The sequence below is a fragment of the Dunckerocampus dactyliophorus genome, chromosome 12, assembly GCF_027744805.1.
Source record: "Dunckerocampus dactyliophorus isolate RoL2022-P2 chromosome 12, RoL_Ddac_1.1, whole genome shotgun sequence".
In the NCBI taxonomy this organism is placed as follows: Eukaryota; Metazoa; Chordata; class Actinopteri; order Syngnathiformes; family Syngnathidae; genus Dunckerocampus; species Dunckerocampus dactyliophorus.
The window spans coordinates 8,783,711-8,800,138 of NC_072830.1; the positions used below are offsets into that span (position 1 = coordinate 8,783,711).

General features: G+C 41.0%; 1 protein-coding gene across 4 annotated transcripts; it reads right to left on the minus strand.

The window, feature by feature from the left end:
- Positions 1-244: 244 nt before the first annotated feature.
- On the minus strand, positions 245-16,131 carry tsku (tsukushi small leucine rich proteoglycan homolog (Xenopus laevis)). 4 transcript variants are annotated; one of them, XM_054794841.1, is made up of 4 exons: positions 9,359-10,034; positions 7,350-7,436; positions 6,378-6,686; positions 245-2,992 (listed from the first exon to the last, which is right to left on the minus strand). In XM_054794841.1, the coding sequence occupies exons 3-4, from the start codon at positions 6,678-6,680 to the stop codon at positions 2,249-2,251; spliced, it is 1,047 nt and encodes a 348-aa protein (XP_054650816.1). In that variant the 5' UTR covers positions 6,681-6,686; positions 7,350-7,436; positions 9,359-10,034; the 3' UTR covers positions 245-2,248. The 4 variants fall into 4 exon arrangements, with proteins under 4 accessions (XP_054650816.1, XP_054650815.1, XP_054650817.1 ...); XM_054794840.1 differs by lacking the exons at positions 7,350-7,436; positions 9,359-10,034 and adding an exon at positions 15,902-16,131; XM_054794842.1 differs by lacking the exons at positions 7,350-7,436; positions 9,359-10,034 and adding an exon at positions 15,876-16,131.
- Between the last annotated feature and the right edge of the window lie 297 nt (positions 16,132-16,428).

The following is a 16,428-nucleotide window of genomic DNA, read 5'->3' on the forward strand; positions in this document are numbered from 1 at the left end:
AATGAGCTGGCGTCTCAGCGAGTTTAATCCATTGATATTCTTAGATATGTTCCAAATATAATGTGAGCTGGCAGTAAGGAGGAAGAAGCCACTTCATTTCAAACCTGTTTTGGGAAGAGACACGCCCTGTCATCATGCCATTTTCACCAAAATGATACAGTGACACAATCTTTCCTTGTGACTGTTTTTACTAAGTCAACCGACACACCTAGCATCAGTAATGAGACATCAATCAGACAGAACACCAGGAAGTCCTTTTCACATGAGAGCATGTCAGTTTATTACACATGCGGATTTATTTTCAAAAATACATACAGCATAGTTGACATCCATACAAATATATAAATCGTATTACACATTACTACAGACGTGAATGTCTTCAATGCTTTGTAGACATTCAAACATCGCAGTCTTGAGGCTGCAGGTCCACAGGAAAAGGTCGCATGCGTTGTCATACAGTGGATCCCTGCATATTCACCATTCACGCCCCCGCAAATTTGCTAAATTTTGTTAAAAAAAAATTTAAAACACCTTTTAAAAATAGTCTCTTTCCACAGAAAACACATCCCCATAAGATGGTGATAATTTATTAACACGGGTAAAATGTGCAGCATACATGTTCTAGTTTTAGCACATTATTTTGTACGTTTGTTTTTATACTTTTCTTCAAGCGTTGAGATTTCGCATTTTGTTTGGTCCTTGAGCGCACCATAGTTGCTGTGAGACGCAAACGTTTATTTGTCAACGTGAGCACTGGCTTCCACAGTCAATCCGGCCTCAGCGCTTGCAAAAAGGTGAACACAAGTTATTATGATAGTAAGGCAGCAGTGTGGATTATGCCGATGCGGCTTAGGCTATATCTTACTAGCCTCTCGTGCTAGCGTGACTCCCATTCCATCTAATCATGGACCAACTTACATCATCATTCATTAGTGGTGAGTACCTATACGTTTTATATGGGTTAAATGGGTTTAATAAGTGTGTGAGCCAATAAATTAGGGCTTAAACCTGGCAATAAATTAGGGCTTAAACCTGGATTGCGTCGCGAGTGAACAATGGCAATGGAAGAGAGATTTTGGAGCTGAACTTCATCTAATAATTACAAGTCACTTTTTAATTGCAATGATAACAATGATCCAAAATCGGAGAACGTCAAGCTAGCAGGAGGTTGTGTCAAAAATAGACATTTTTATGGGTGTATTAGTTACCGTGTTACTTGTGTTTGTTTGTTTTTTTGCCATTCGCTGGAAGGTAATGGCAAATAGCAATGCTTTACTTTAGATCATTGGCCAAACGTGTTGGGAAAGAGAACTATTGGTCACCATGGTCCCGCCGTTTGTTTCCCTTTCAACGCAACAGAACATTTTCCAAATGAAGTGCACAAAATGGACATGACGTGCTGGCCTTTCGGAAGTAAAGTCAAGTAATCTGAAATGGTTCTTTTGGTGTGTAAAAAGTTCTTCACACTTGAGTTTAAGCCACTTAGGTTAGCTGGTTACAACTAAAAGCAAGGCGTCGCTGTAACCCAACAAGTAAACCAAAGCACTGGAGAAATCAGCCGTTTGGCAGCTTCGTCAGCTTCTGCTGCAGGGCACAAAGATGCTTCAGCTAGCCGGCGAGCTTAGCTAGGTTTACTGAATACTGTAAAGCGTATCAGGAGGGCTCTAACCCGAGTCAAACTAACAGTTAGCCCCTTAGCCTTGATGCTAAGCTAACAGTCACATAGTTCCATCAAAACTATGCCTTGTACAAATTACCATATTGACCACAATATAAGATGCTGCTTCCTACCAAGGGAAAATGTCTGAGAATGTCTTATAATCGAGATCTATAGAGATTTACACATGCAAACCACCAAAAGGTGGCACCAACCGACATTTCCCCAAAGCAGTCAGAGCTTTTCTTCCTGTCACTCACACACTCCAGTGACCTGGAGAGATGCGGCCACTAAACAGAGACTGATGTTGAACATATGATGCAGAACGTCTTGAAAAATAGGGGTCTTCTTATGTTCGGTTCACCATGGTAATAAAGCGTCAGAGAAATGTGGTGATTCGTTGCTATGGATTAAATCTGTGTGCCACTTTAAGCCATTTGCAGATGCCGATAAATAATGATTTCCTTTTAATAAACGTATCTTAAGATGAAGAATGTGAAACTTTACAGTTGTAGTCGTGCTGCCATTAACGCTTACTGTATGTGATTGAAGGCACAAGGCCGGCATTAAGGCTGGTCCGCTTTGGCAGGATCACAACACAAAGCCATCCACATTGCAGTTCAGAACCTCGTTGTGTTTCGCGTGACCCAGCTGCCGGTGAAACTGCCCCTGTTTGTGGGTCCTCCAGCAGCGGATGTTGTGTCCAAGTGTGATACTCTTTATACTCGGGAGCTGGGAGAGCAGGTTATTTGGTAAGGAAGCCACCCCGGAGCCGGATAGCTTCAGCTCTTGCAGCGAATCGAGTCCGCTGAAAATGTCCGGGCTCAGCGTCTTCAGATTGGGATTGCTGGACAGATCCAAGACCTGGAGGCTCTGGAGGCCCTTCAAACCACGTGCTTCAATTTCCTGAAGCTGCGCAAGGCCACTGAGAGATAAGTAAACCAGATCTTTCAGGTGAGCAAAATCCCCCTCCTTGATGACGCTGATAGGGTTGTCATCCAGATTGAGGTACCTCAGTATCTTAAGTCCCGCCAGTCGCGGTACGCTCGAAAGGTGGTTTGCCGTCAGATTCAAGCTTTGAATCTGCACAAATTCCCCGTGCTGCATCGCCAAAATGGATTTGAGCTTGTTATGCGACAGATCCACGCAGACGGGCTTGCCTTTAACTTTGGCAGCAAAGGCGTTCATGTCGAAGCCCTGGAATCTGTTGTAACTGAGATCAACTTCAGCCAGAGGGAGACCAAACAAGCAGCCCGAAGGGAGGCTCTCCAAGTGGTTGTGGCTAAGATCCAGAGTCTCCAGGTAACGCAGCTTGGACAAAGCACCGGGGCTTACCTGTAAAACATCAGCAAGATAACAAATGATATAAAAGATTTCAAATAACAAAAAATGGTCACATCGGAGCCGTAACATTCTGTATTTATTTGCCTGTGCCTTTTTATGGAGAACCCAGCAAATGCAGGATATTGCCAAAACTGTCTGGGCTTCCCACCCTGGTCCTTGCATAGCGAAATCCCAACATCTGATCACCTCTCTAAATCTGGAAAATTTTGCAGGTCAACTTCGACTCCCTAATGCTTTTCACACAGACCATAAACCCAGGGGGAAAAGTGCTGAATAAAAGGCAGTTTGGCTACAGTTATTAGCCTCTTGCATACAGCGTTCCAGCAAAATCGGAGCATGAAAGCCGTAATATTCTGCATTTTTCTTCGTTGGGTTATGAAGAAAAGGCCCAGGCAAGATATTGCCACAACTGTTTGTGACAACTAGGCCTGTCATGATAACAAATTTTTCTGGACGATAATTGTCCAACAAATTATTGTCGATAATCAATATTATTGGCAACATTTTTTTAGACCATTTTTCCATTAATTATCTGGCATAATAATGAGAGTACATCGTATCAAAAGCAATAAACTTTCTCAAGAGTATTTAATATTGCTGCGATTGGCTGGTGACCAGTCCAGGGTGTACCCCACCGCTCGCCCAAAGTCAGCTGGGATAGGCTCCAGCATAACCCGTGTACCCTAATGAGGTTAAGCGGCAGAGAAAATGAATGCATATTTAACATTGTAATTGGAATGTCAAGAGCCTTTATGTAAATTAAACATGATAAATTAAACAGACAAAAAAAAATAAATAAAGTGGGCTTTAGCAAAAATTGCACTTAAATAAAAATCACAATAATAACCCAAAATAGACTGTCTCTGTTAAGGAAAAAAACACTCCAATAAAAAACACACACACACACAGTTACAGTTATGTGGTGTATTGTGAAACTAATGTAGGGGGTCATATTTGAGCTGGACCACATATCTGTGGTGGCGGAGTAAAGTGCAATGTTTCTGATGTCCTTCAACACGTCTCCTTTCACTCGGTGATACAGTTCAGGAATTGCTGTTTGTGACATGTACGTGTACGTTCTCCCAGGCATTTCAAACTGTCTGTCAAACAGTTCCCGAAATGTTGGTTTTTCAACCGTATTGAAAGGTTGCATTTCTTTTGCAATGTAGCGAACGACACGGTCCAAATGTGACCTGTCGGTTCGTCAGCGTTCATGTGTTCACCTTGTTCATTCTGTTTAAAAACAAAATATTCCCACACTGGGGCTGTGGCATTCGTCTTAGAAACCATCACTTCTGTGCCTTCATTCATGTGAGCGTATGCTCGCTCACGAAGCTAACTTGCTGCTAGCACTCTGAGTATCCACTCACTAGTTGAGAGGAGGGTTCACTCTCTCTGTTCATTCCACTGGGCCACCAACGTGCACAGACAGATGCAGAGTGAACCCTCTTGTCATCCAGCCTGTGTGGTAACGAGAGACGAGGAAAACAAACACGCAGGTATGCACATGTCAATTTATCGAGGCCGGCAAAATGATCAATTTCCTTTTTTTAATCATTCCATTAATCGATTTATCAATGATCATGACAGGACTAGTGACAACTTTCATATAGTGACAGATCATTAGCAGAGAGTGTAACACAGCATGTGACAGGTGTGGCCAGACATCTGTAGGGAGTGCATACAGTGGGACAAGGAGACCATACACACTGTTGAGCCATGTTGTGGAGTTTTGCAAGAACTCACGGAGAAAAAAAGTCATCATGTTGAGCAGAATTGCGAGTTCCCAGAGACAAGTAAAACCAGAGTCTGGATTTTTTACATTTTTCCCCTCAGCCTGTGCCAGACACCAGTAGCACAAGCATTGTAAATTGGGAGTCACAGCGTAACAAGCACAGGCAAAAACTCTGAGAAACAGAACGCCATGCATATAATCAGCATAGTTGTCTGAGTGATAAGACCTGTTCTGGATCACAGCAACAGATAATACTTGTTGGTTCACATTCATTCAAGTCGAAAAAAGTTTAGACGAGGTTACTTCTATTTTTACCTTCACATATAAAGCATGTGAATTAAGACACAAAAAAGATTAGGGGTGTCACGATACACTAAGCTCACGAGATGAGACAATACCCGATACGAACCCTAACCCTGGCTTCATGAGATATTTGAACATTACTTTTAAGAAAACTACAATGACAAAATATAGAACTGCACAAACATACTTTTTTTTATTTAGTCACAAAACAATGCAGGTACATTTTCAAATGTTTTATAACTTTTGCATGCATGATCTTGGCATGATGCTTGATGAAGTTCTTTCCACAAGTTGAAACAAAAGCTAAAACTAAACCAACAACATTCTAAAAGTGAAAATAATGACGGCAGTTAGCACGGTCGGTCACAGGAGAAAAATATGCTTGAGTGACTTAATCATTTCTTGTGTCCTACCCGTAGGTTGATCATTAAAATTAAACAATCAATCAATAAAACTTGTTTGAGAGCGTTTAAACAAGAGAAAAATGTGATCAAATGTTAATGCCCATCTGAGAAAAGTGTACGAAGTGTATGGTGAGGGGTTTTGCAGTCTGAAAACATATAATCATTGTAAAAAAAACAAAAAAATTTTTGTGGATTTCACTTATTGCGGGCTATTTTGGGAACCTATCCCCCGCGATTAATGAGGGAACACTATATAAATATCGAACCATTGAACTTGATCATAAATGTTTTGAAGTCTCTTTACATTCGAGTGCACGGTCTATTTTTGAAAATAGTGTCTTATGATGCAGAATAGACAAAGTGTAACTTAACCATGTTACTAAGTTGCTACTAACCAGCGTGCAGAATATCAAACAAGTAGGGTGAATGGAGTAACACTTAACACGGAGCCTGGTCACCTTCCTGGCTTAAGCTAGCGTTAACGTCAGGTAAAGTACAGTGCATTATTTGGGGTCATATTTGAACTGGACCACATACAGTATCTGTGGTGGCGGAGTAAAGTGAAATGTTTCTGACGTCCTTCAACACGTCTTCTTTCACCCGGTTATACAGTTCAAGAATCGCTGTCTGTGACATGTACCTGTACGTTCTCCCAGGCGAACTGTCTGTCAAATATTTCCCGAAATGCTGGCTTTTCAACCGTATTGAAAGGTTGCATTTCTTTTGCAATGTCGCGAACGACACCGTCTGTGAGCGCGCACCATTTTGCACTGTTTTGTTTATATTTACTTTGCCGACCAAACGCCTCGGTAATTGTTGCTCGTATTCCCCGTCTTCCTTGTCAAATGCAAAGGGTCAAGGGTCAAAATGAAGCCACGCACGAAAAATGCATACATGTTGGCAGGTCTGCAAACAACATAGTGGACTTACTCACCATTGTAATGTGGTTGCTACTCAGGTCCAAGCTAACCAGGGTGGTATACCCAGGACCTGCTAGCATGGTGTCACTGAGCGGGCCCATCGCGTTGGAGGACAAGTCTAGATAGGCAGTGTCCAGCGGGATGGGGACCGGCATGGCGACGCTGGGACCCAACCCTCTGCAATCAACTCTTGTCAGGCTGAAGCTGTCGAACAGGCCGAAGTTTTCCACCTCGCAGTGGCAGCCGGGGTGGCAGTTCTTCACCGAGGTAGCGCTTGCTGCCAGCAGCAGCAGACCAAGCCACAGGAAGAGTGTCATTATGGTCTGGAAACAGAGGACATTATTTATAAGCGTGTCCCAAACAGATGAGGTCAGACCGGGCGGGATACAGTGGAACCGTCAGCGAATGAACCACTGCACTGTCATGCATGACGTCACAAAAGACTGAAGCGGTGCAGCTCAGCTAGGACTGAAGAATTACAACAACATGTTTGGATTTTTCTTTGGCTTTTTAAAACGGTACCAGTGATGGCAAAAAAGGAAAAAGTGATGGTGACCATAGAACCGGAAATAGAACCTAATGCTACGTCATGTAGTGACATGAGTTGTACATTGTCCTGGCTGCTCAGTACAATATACAGGAAATAGCGACATAATGCAGGAAGAACGCAAAGCACGCCGATGCGTTTTGTATTACTGTCAAGACCTCTTTGCAAGTTGCAGTGGTGATTACACAAATTATTGTTTTGTAACTTGCATTACATTAATCCCTCATTTATTGCGGTTAATTGGTTCCAGACCTGAACGTCATAAGTGGGATTCCTTATTTGTAAATGGAATATTCTAATAATTACACCGTAGATTTACGACCTTCTAAATGTTTTTGACATTATTTAGAGCCCTCTAGACATGAAGTAATACCCCTATACTAGCCAATACAGTATAGTAAGACATAATAACAGAAAATAAGACATAATATAGACTCACTTGTTAGGATTGGGAGTTCCTTGTTCCGGTTTCCTGGTAGTACTTCCTGAGGTGGCTATTGTCTCATCAATGTAACATTACTGACACCTAGTGACCAGCGTAGAACACTACATATCACAAGGTGTCTTTCAATGCATTTTCTGAATGTGTTATGTTTTCCTGTGCCATATTTTAGTTCATTTAACCATTTTTTTTGCTTGAAAATGCTTAACTTCAGATCAAAAATAAATAAAATGATCTTAAATATGCATATTTTTGACGATTAATAAGCAGTAATTAACCACAAATTTTAATATTTTGAAAAACCGTGATAGATTGAAGTCACGAAATTCAAAGCGCAATGTGCCGAGGAACGCCTGTTTACAGAAGTTGGCTTCTTTTTGCGCTACAATCTAGGGATGCCCCGATCCGATCTTCAGGAACGGGATCGGCTGCCGATCCGCTCTGTTTTGGAGATCGGATAATATCGGCTTCCGCCATGAGATCGGGCCGATCTGGTTGCCATATAACATTCGTAACTCTGGGCCACACTCCAACATGGGAGGTGCGGTAATATGCCTCAAAGCTGGTTGCCAGTCGACTCCCGCCACTCGCAAGAAGAAGAAAACACTCAGTGGGGGCGGAATCTCATCAACACTACTAAACATGTCGGAACAGTGGCAAAAAAACATGAAAAGTCCTCTGTTACGGAGCGTGAATGGAAGCTAGCGGGGTTAGCTTAGTTTAGCAGAGCGTAGTGCAGCTGTGTGTGTGTGTGTGTGTGAACAAACACGGGCATTACGGTTTGTTGAAGATTTTGTAGCAATATGTGCTGAAGCCGACGTCCCATTTCTCAATCACTGGACAAAATGGGCCAATGGTGTATTGCATCAATAAATGTAAGGATTTTTGCATTTTATTCACTAACCCAAATAGCACACACTCTTGCTAGTAAAATAAGTGGAAAAGGTAAAAATTCTAAATTAAAAAAAAAATGAAAATGGAAAAAACGGAATTAGGGAAAAAAGGGATTTCATAGAGCCCTAAGAGAGTTTGTTAAAAAAAAAAAAAAGTCATATATTGTCATTATAATATTGATCTATAACTGTGTCAAATGAATAGTCCTACACTAAAAGTAAGTCAATGTTCTTTTTGGATGGACTTTTATTGGGTCTTTTATTGGATTAGGGACCCGACTCACAGAGGTTTGTACAAAAGCCAAACAATATTGTTGGTCATACTGTGTAATAAAAAAGTACATTCAGCAATACTTTGGTTGAATTATTTCTAATGCTTTGAGAAGCTATTTTCATAACCGTATTCAATTAATTATTATTAATTATTATAAAAAAAAAAGGATAGGATAGGATAGGATAGGATAGGATAGGATAGGATAAGATTGCATTGGCAAGACTTATAAAAAAATAAATCGGATCAGATCATAAGCCAAAAAATGTGGACCGGGACATCCCTACTATAATCATTAATGGTGTCGACTCACCTTCTGCAAGCGGTTTCATGACTGTCACGAGTCCGCAAAGGGTGAAATTTTATTATAGAGCATAGTACACACAATGTTTACACTACACAATAACAAATGTTAAAACGTCCCTTAAACATGGCTGTACAGTTAGGCTTTATGGTGGTGATTGTTTGACCCTGGAACAGATTAAGCAAATTTCCGTTATTGCATATGTGGGCTTAAAAATGTTTTTAAATACAAACTAATCACAGGCTCACCGGCATCCCTGTGATTACAAAATGTCATTCACGCACTTGATGAACTACATCCGATATATTACTGAATCAACAACTTTATTGTATTGGATTGTAAATGCAAGCCATTAAAATGCCGCCCAAATTCCACTTCGCTGCTCATTAAAGCCAAAGGAAGTAATTCGCTGAAAATCATAAAGCGATACAGCAGAAGAAGCTCAAATATTTACAGGAGAACAATATCTGCGGGTCAATTGTCAGGAAAAGCATCACATTCCCTGCCAATAGCCATTAAATATAGCCAACAGCCTTACTTGTCGCGTTTGCTCTCCCTCCCTGTCTTCTGTGCTTGGTTGTGTTCAAGTGAGAGATCCACAGAGCTCAACCCTTCAACTTAAAAAAAAAAAAAAAAAAAAAAATAGCAAGAAGTGCGCTCACTCGGATGAATATGAAAACCAGAGGTTGTGTAACAAAGGGGAAATGAAGTGTCATGCTTAAGTCACCCCACCGTGACACAGCGGGCTAAAGATAAAACCGACACTCTTGTGTGAGGAAAACACAATCATTTAAAGTAATATCATAAATAGCAGCAAAAATATCATATTAGTTAAATGCAAACAACAAGATATGGGAGGGGACTGGGTCAACAAAATCCAACCCTTTAAGGAAACCCATTGGTTAGCTCAGTAGACAATAAAAACTGCACTCGGTGACAGGTTATTAGATGTATAGAAGCGATGTTAAGGTTATTTATCTGGCCTTATGCAACATGCTGAGCACCACTAGTGGGTCAACATTCACTGCAGCTCAAAGTCCGCTTCTACTGCTCCCTGTGCAGTGTTTCTTTTGACCCCTCAAATCCAAACAGCCCACGCACGCAGCAAGCTGGTTCCTGTCATTATTGCAGCCACTCAACTCAATATCAATACCAAAAACAACTGTTGGGCTTTTCTGTTTCAATAGCTTTCTACAATCCCAACACAAATCTTGAATACGGACTAATATTTTCTAGTTGACCACATCAGGAGGCTGCAGGCTGACTTTAAGGGGGGTGACACCAGGGTGAAGGAACAAACTGAGGGCATCTCGGACTGATATCAGCAAAGAAGCACGTATCGGATTATATTGGCCTGCATTTAAAATCGCCGATATTGGCACGCCAATGCAAGCAGTCCAGGGTTTCCGCACCTTAAAAATTATTATTATTTTTTTAACTTGAAAACAATGTTAAGTAATATATTGCATGAATGAATATACCATACATGCTACTGTATACAGATACATACATAGCTTATTATTTACGCACAACAATTAGTTTGAAAACAATTTAAAATATCATAAAACTGTTTCCCTGATAAACATGCACCGGAATCGCCGGTCTGCCATGTCGGCACTTGTTTACTGCGCATGTTTACTGAAGCTATTTGACAAACATTTCGATTTTTTTATTATTTAACATGATTTTAACAGAATATTCAAGCGGCAACCTGGTGTTTGTGCACTTATTTGCTGTGTCAGTTCAAATCTTCTATTTCTGAATAAAAAAATGTGGATTTTTTTTTTTAATCCGACTTAGAGATTAATCAGAAAATGAATCGACCGATTAAGCGGTTATTAAATAATCCTCAGATGCAGCCCTAGCATTTGTGTTGTAATACTTATTTTGACGCTTGTCTTCCAATTACTAATGTTAAAATGTTACATTGTCTGCACAGTTAATAAAGGTTTTATGGTGTTCTATTTCCATGATTTCCTGGGAATCATTGCTTCAAAAGCCGAACAAATCTACTCGAAAACCTTTTTATTGCCACCGGAAGACCGGATAGATGTGCCTCCGTTTAAAAGCGGGGACCACATGCCGACAAAGGCCTTGTCCACACGGAAACGTTCCTGGCAAATTTTTTTGGGCAAGTTGAAAAGAATGCGCATCCACAGTGTTCCCGATTAGTAAATACAGTCGTCCCGCCGTCTTGTTTATCGTGGTTAACTGATTGCCGACTCGACCATGATAAGTGAATTTCCATTAAGTAGGATTCAATATTAATAAACGGAATATTTTCGTAAACCTGCTTAGGACTTTCTAAACACAGGATTTTAACATTATTAGAGACCTGTAGACATGAAATAACACCCCTTTAGTCATCTTTACCCTCCTGTTATTCTTTGTTTCAACACATTGCTCAACTGTAATGTGCAGGCTAAGGGACCACTACCGGGACACAAGAGACATTTAAACATAGCATGCTACCGAGTTAACTAGTTAGCCTCCAATTTCTTGATTCGAAACTTAAGAAAGCGTTTCAAATGGAGTGGGGAAGAAGGACAAAATAAGAAGCCAAAAACCTACCACTTCCACACAGAATGGGAGCACTTTTTATTCACGATGTCATGTCGGACATGCCGTGGCTGAATCCATGCAGTTTGAAGGTAATCTCATGTAATGTAACGTCTCATCAGTGTAACACGACTGACGCCAAGTGACTTGCCTTTCAATATTTTTATTTTTATGAATTCATTTTTAAGTGAGGGAGCAATGTTCAAACCACGATGCAGTGAGGGACGACTGCAGTTGCATCCAGACAGGAACTGGGTGAAAACGATGTAATACATGAGGCACACCTCCATGTGGCGCTGTCAACAGACACACAGGCGGAAGCACGCGACACACCAAACTACAGCGCAGAAAGAACGCATGCACACAAGTCCGTCGTCTTCCGCTTTCTAAGGCGAACTCACGACTTCACTCTTAAAGTCTAAGGTGAACTCACGACGAAGTGGAATTACTTTTTCATAAGATAAAAAATACGCACAGAACGTCGACTGGGGTGAGTCATGCCGGTCGAAGTATTCAGATATTTTGTCAGCGCTATCAGATTTTCCCACTCTGAAAGCCGTTTTCCAAAAATTCCATTTCAGGGTATATCCATTTCCGTGTGGACGAAAGGCAGACACGATAAAATACTTTGCCGTTTTGACCTGAAAACGTTTCCATGTGGACAGTCCCTAAAGATGGGAAACTAGCAGTAAAAGAAAGTGTTGAACACAAGTGAAGAATCTCATGGTTCACCCTTCCTGCAACCCTTTTGCTCCCTCTGCTCCAGCAAGAGGCTGAGCGCTCCCTACCAGGTGTTACTCTTGACCCTTCGCCAATAAATCTCCTTAAGAAACATCAAACAGTCGCTGGTCGCAGGCTTCAAATCACACACACAATTCATCAGGACAACAAAGGAGTGAGAACAGCGACCTGGGAACAATCCGCAAACGACCCCCGTCACCCTCCCACTTACTTTGGTGTTTTGACGCCTTTTTATCCTAGGAAAGTGGAGAGACAACTTTCTCTGATGACCGTCATCGTTTAGCCAATTGTAAACAGCGTCAATCAGCTTTTGTTTTCTCCAAAATAAGACTCACAACCGTGTGCCGACAGTTGTAAAGCTCCATGAACGTAATAATCCACTTTCTGTGGAATTGTTATCAGCGCAGACAAGGTGATTAAATGATAAGTCACCCGATTCCTCCGAAATGTGTGACCAAAGGACAAAGTGTGTTTGCCTCTCACACCAAACTCTTTGAATTCATCTTTATTTGGCTCACATCACATCATTTTCACTGCGACGTCGCTGATCTTTAGGCTGAAAAGGGCGACGCGTCATCCCTTTAAAGCCACATTAAACGCATGACACGCATTCATGCCTGGAGGGCTGAAATTAAACCCATGGCAGTTAGAGTGTTTTTAAAAAAACAATTAGGCAGCAGTGGAGCGCCTGCATTTATCGTGGATGAAAACAAAGGAAAAGGAAAAAATCATAGTAGTCGAAAAGGAAGAATTGATATGGTTATTAGTAGGGGGTGTAACGATTCCTTTTGATAGTGATTCGATCCGAATCACGGTTAAGGGACGATGTTAGTTCATTTAGAACGATATGATCCGAAACGATTCAGTAACTCTTTAGCCAAAAATGCAACCAGTGTGACTGTGAAATAAATACCTGGGCACTGGACAGTGCAGGTGAAGTTTCCTAGATTCCCGTTGTATTTTGTAAGGGAATCAGGTGTAAATTAAATATGCATATAAACAAACAAGTAAACAACAATTAATGGCAAAGGCATTCGCATTTTATTTGAATAAAGTGCAACCAACACTTCAGGTTGAATTAACAATTAATGAACGAACAGGTTGAATTAAAATAAAGTCTGTGATTAATTCTATCTGATAAAACATGACTTGACTTTCATTTGATTCCTCATTCACGTCTCTACCCCAAGTATTAAAGAAGTTAGAGCAAATTTCATAGCCTTTGGTTCCCACTGCTTTAACGTTGAGTCAAGACAAAGGCTGTGATCCACCCACGGACCTTGGCAAGTACAACCGTACTACAAAATATATCATAACTTAGGCTGGGACATTAGTTTTAAAAGTCCCAGCCATTCAAGAGTAGCCATTTACATTTATGTTTGAGAATGAAAAAGTCCGGGTAAGAAACTCAAGTGTAATAATGCAGCAGCAGCACGCTGTATTGGTTTCCACACCACACTACTAATTGCATATACACAGTAATTCCGGGGCAAAATTAACATATTTCACACCGTCAGATTTGAATGAGATTTCATCTGCAGATAGAAATTGAAGTTCATTTATATCCTACATACCTTTTATCTTGTCCTGAAGCTCCGATCCATGAGTTTGAAAGGCTTAAAGTCGGACGTAACTTTTCTGTATGCAAATGAAAATACGCCTAATATCATATGAAAAAATTTCATTTTTAAGGACATCCCCACAGACGCTCCTAATCGAGCACACATGCACAGTGTTAGATTTTTGCATTGCTAAAATACGGAGATTGTATGTAACATTCCCACATATGTGTTTTGACCTGGAGACGCCGCGTTGGAGGATGACGTCACTAAGTGTCAGTGCTACTGGACCGTAAACAACCGTCTGGAGGCGTACAAAACTTCTCATAATATTACAAGTTTATTCTCATAAAATTGTGACGTTTTTTCTTGTTGCAATATCACCTTTTTCCCTTCATATTTTGAATTTATTCTCGTACAAAGACAGCTGTTTTTGTTGTTTTTTTTCCCCCCCAACTATTTCAACTTCCTTCTAGTAAATTTTCTTCTCCCAATTATGACTGCATTCCCACAATATTGACTTTATTCTCGTAACTGGGGCTGCAACTATCGAATATTTTAGTAATCAAGTATTATACTTCCATTAATCGAGTAATCGCAGAAAACATATTTTTGCGGAGGAATGATAAAAAAGAGAAAAATGAGAAAAAAAAACATTTCACTAAATAAAAAAACACATTTTTTAGATAGTTAACCGTTTTATTTCTTAAATTCACATTGTGCACAGGAACAAACTGTTTTCTTGGGTCCGATGGACAACATGATGGTGCTTTTGTGGATGAATTTATCCATTTCATTAACTGGAAAAGGAGAGAAATAACAATGACTTTATTTTAAGACACGACTAAGACTAAATGACATATTACGTTATGTTGATGGCTGTGCATTTATAAACCCTAAACGTAGACTGGCTCACTAGAAATAGGACAAATATTCTCTGTAAGATATTGTATACTATAGTGTAGTATAGAGAGACACGCACTTCCTTGTTCTATGATCCAGTATCGTCTGCTAGAAATGAGCAGCTACTGATTAGTGAGCTAAAATGGATGATCTTCCGCTCCATTCGGTAGGAGATGATGCAACATATAAGATGTGCTGTTGTCGTATGCAAGTGCCGCGTTACAACGTTTACACGTCATGGTGTTCAACTTGCTGTTTAGCCACATTTTCTGTCTGTTTTTTGTATTTTATTTTCCTTCTCTTCTTCGTCCTAGCGTGGGTGACCTAAGCGCGTTGGTGACGTAAGCCATTCTACGAGTCACAAAAAAATCCTCAAATACTTTTTGTAATCGAGGTACTCGAATTATTCGAGGAATCGTTGCACCCCTACTCGTAACATAACTTTTTCCGCAACCTAAAGCAGGCCTTACATCTTAGCGTATGTGCTCCCACGTGCTGGCTACGTGCAAAAATGGGGAAAATCGCAAGAGACACACACATTGCCCGTGCCCTTTTTTCTCTTAATATTTTGACTTTATTCTTGTAAAATTACTGCAGATTTTTCAATTTTTGCTGTAATGTGCCATGGGCCAATTAAAAAGAAAAAAAACGGCCCCCAGGCTGCACGTTGGACACCCCAGGATTAGGATATAATTTTATTTTTTTAGCAGTAACAGTAAATCTCTAAGGCTCAACACAATCTGTCCATATTCTTTCCAGATGCTTCTCTCAAAAGTGGATCTATCAAGTGAGGGAGATGACAGATGTTTCTCACGTTTCGTCCTCAGAGACACATTTTACGGATAGGACGTAATTAAAAAGCCACTTTTGCATAACAGGAGACCACTCTCATACATTGTAGATTAGGCATATCCCAGGGGAAGTGACCCACTGAGTCTGGCACGTCTCCAGATCAGATTTCTTGCAGAAGTACGTGGCAAACCGCACATAAAACATGCAGCTCACCTTCTGATAACTAATATTAAAGTAAGCGTCGACCCCGCCCCTGCAGCTGTCAATCACAGCCCGGCGTGTAGGCATCACGCCTGACGAAATTTGTACTGTTTGCTATCATTTTGTAGTAAAAAGGCCGGTAAGAGAAGTTCAGCATACCCGGGGCGGTTTCTTAAAACACGGAGGAGAATGAAACCTGATCTGACTACTGTGCTCCAGCGCTGGAGAAACTCCCCAACACATCCGCTCAAAGTTTTACCCCTCTTCTAAACAGTCAAAGTTAAGGGAACTTTTAAGCACCTTCGAAGCTACCGTAGTTTACTCGCCTTTCGTCCAGCTGTCCGCGTTTTTTCCTGGCCTTTTTTCCCCCTCTCACTTTACCGCTCCCATTTTCCAGACCCCCCGCTGAGCAGGGCTCCTCTGTGTCCGGGTGAAGTGTGTCTCTGCGCGGCTACATGAGCTCCCTCCGCCAGTCTGCACTGCTTCGTTCAAACTGTCACTATCGTTAACAGTGGGACACTCGCCTGCTCCCATCCCACTTTTTCAGTACGGCCGACCACAGCCAAGGGTTGGAAACATGCGCACTTCCGCTAACATTTCAAAGTAAAATAAAAGGAAACAGATTTCGCACTTTCCAACCTTTGAGGCCGTTTGTAAACAAACCTGTTTACAACTACTGCATAATATTAATGAATTTTCAGTTACTTGAAGCGTAGAATGTGTTTTAGCCCGCCAACGTGTCCCTAAATAAATTGGAATTAGAAAGCAGCTGAAGTGACTAACGCTAGAGGATTTTATTGTGGAAATATTAGACGAGATTTCCGGGGTTGGCCCACTGTCTTGGAGGTTTTCT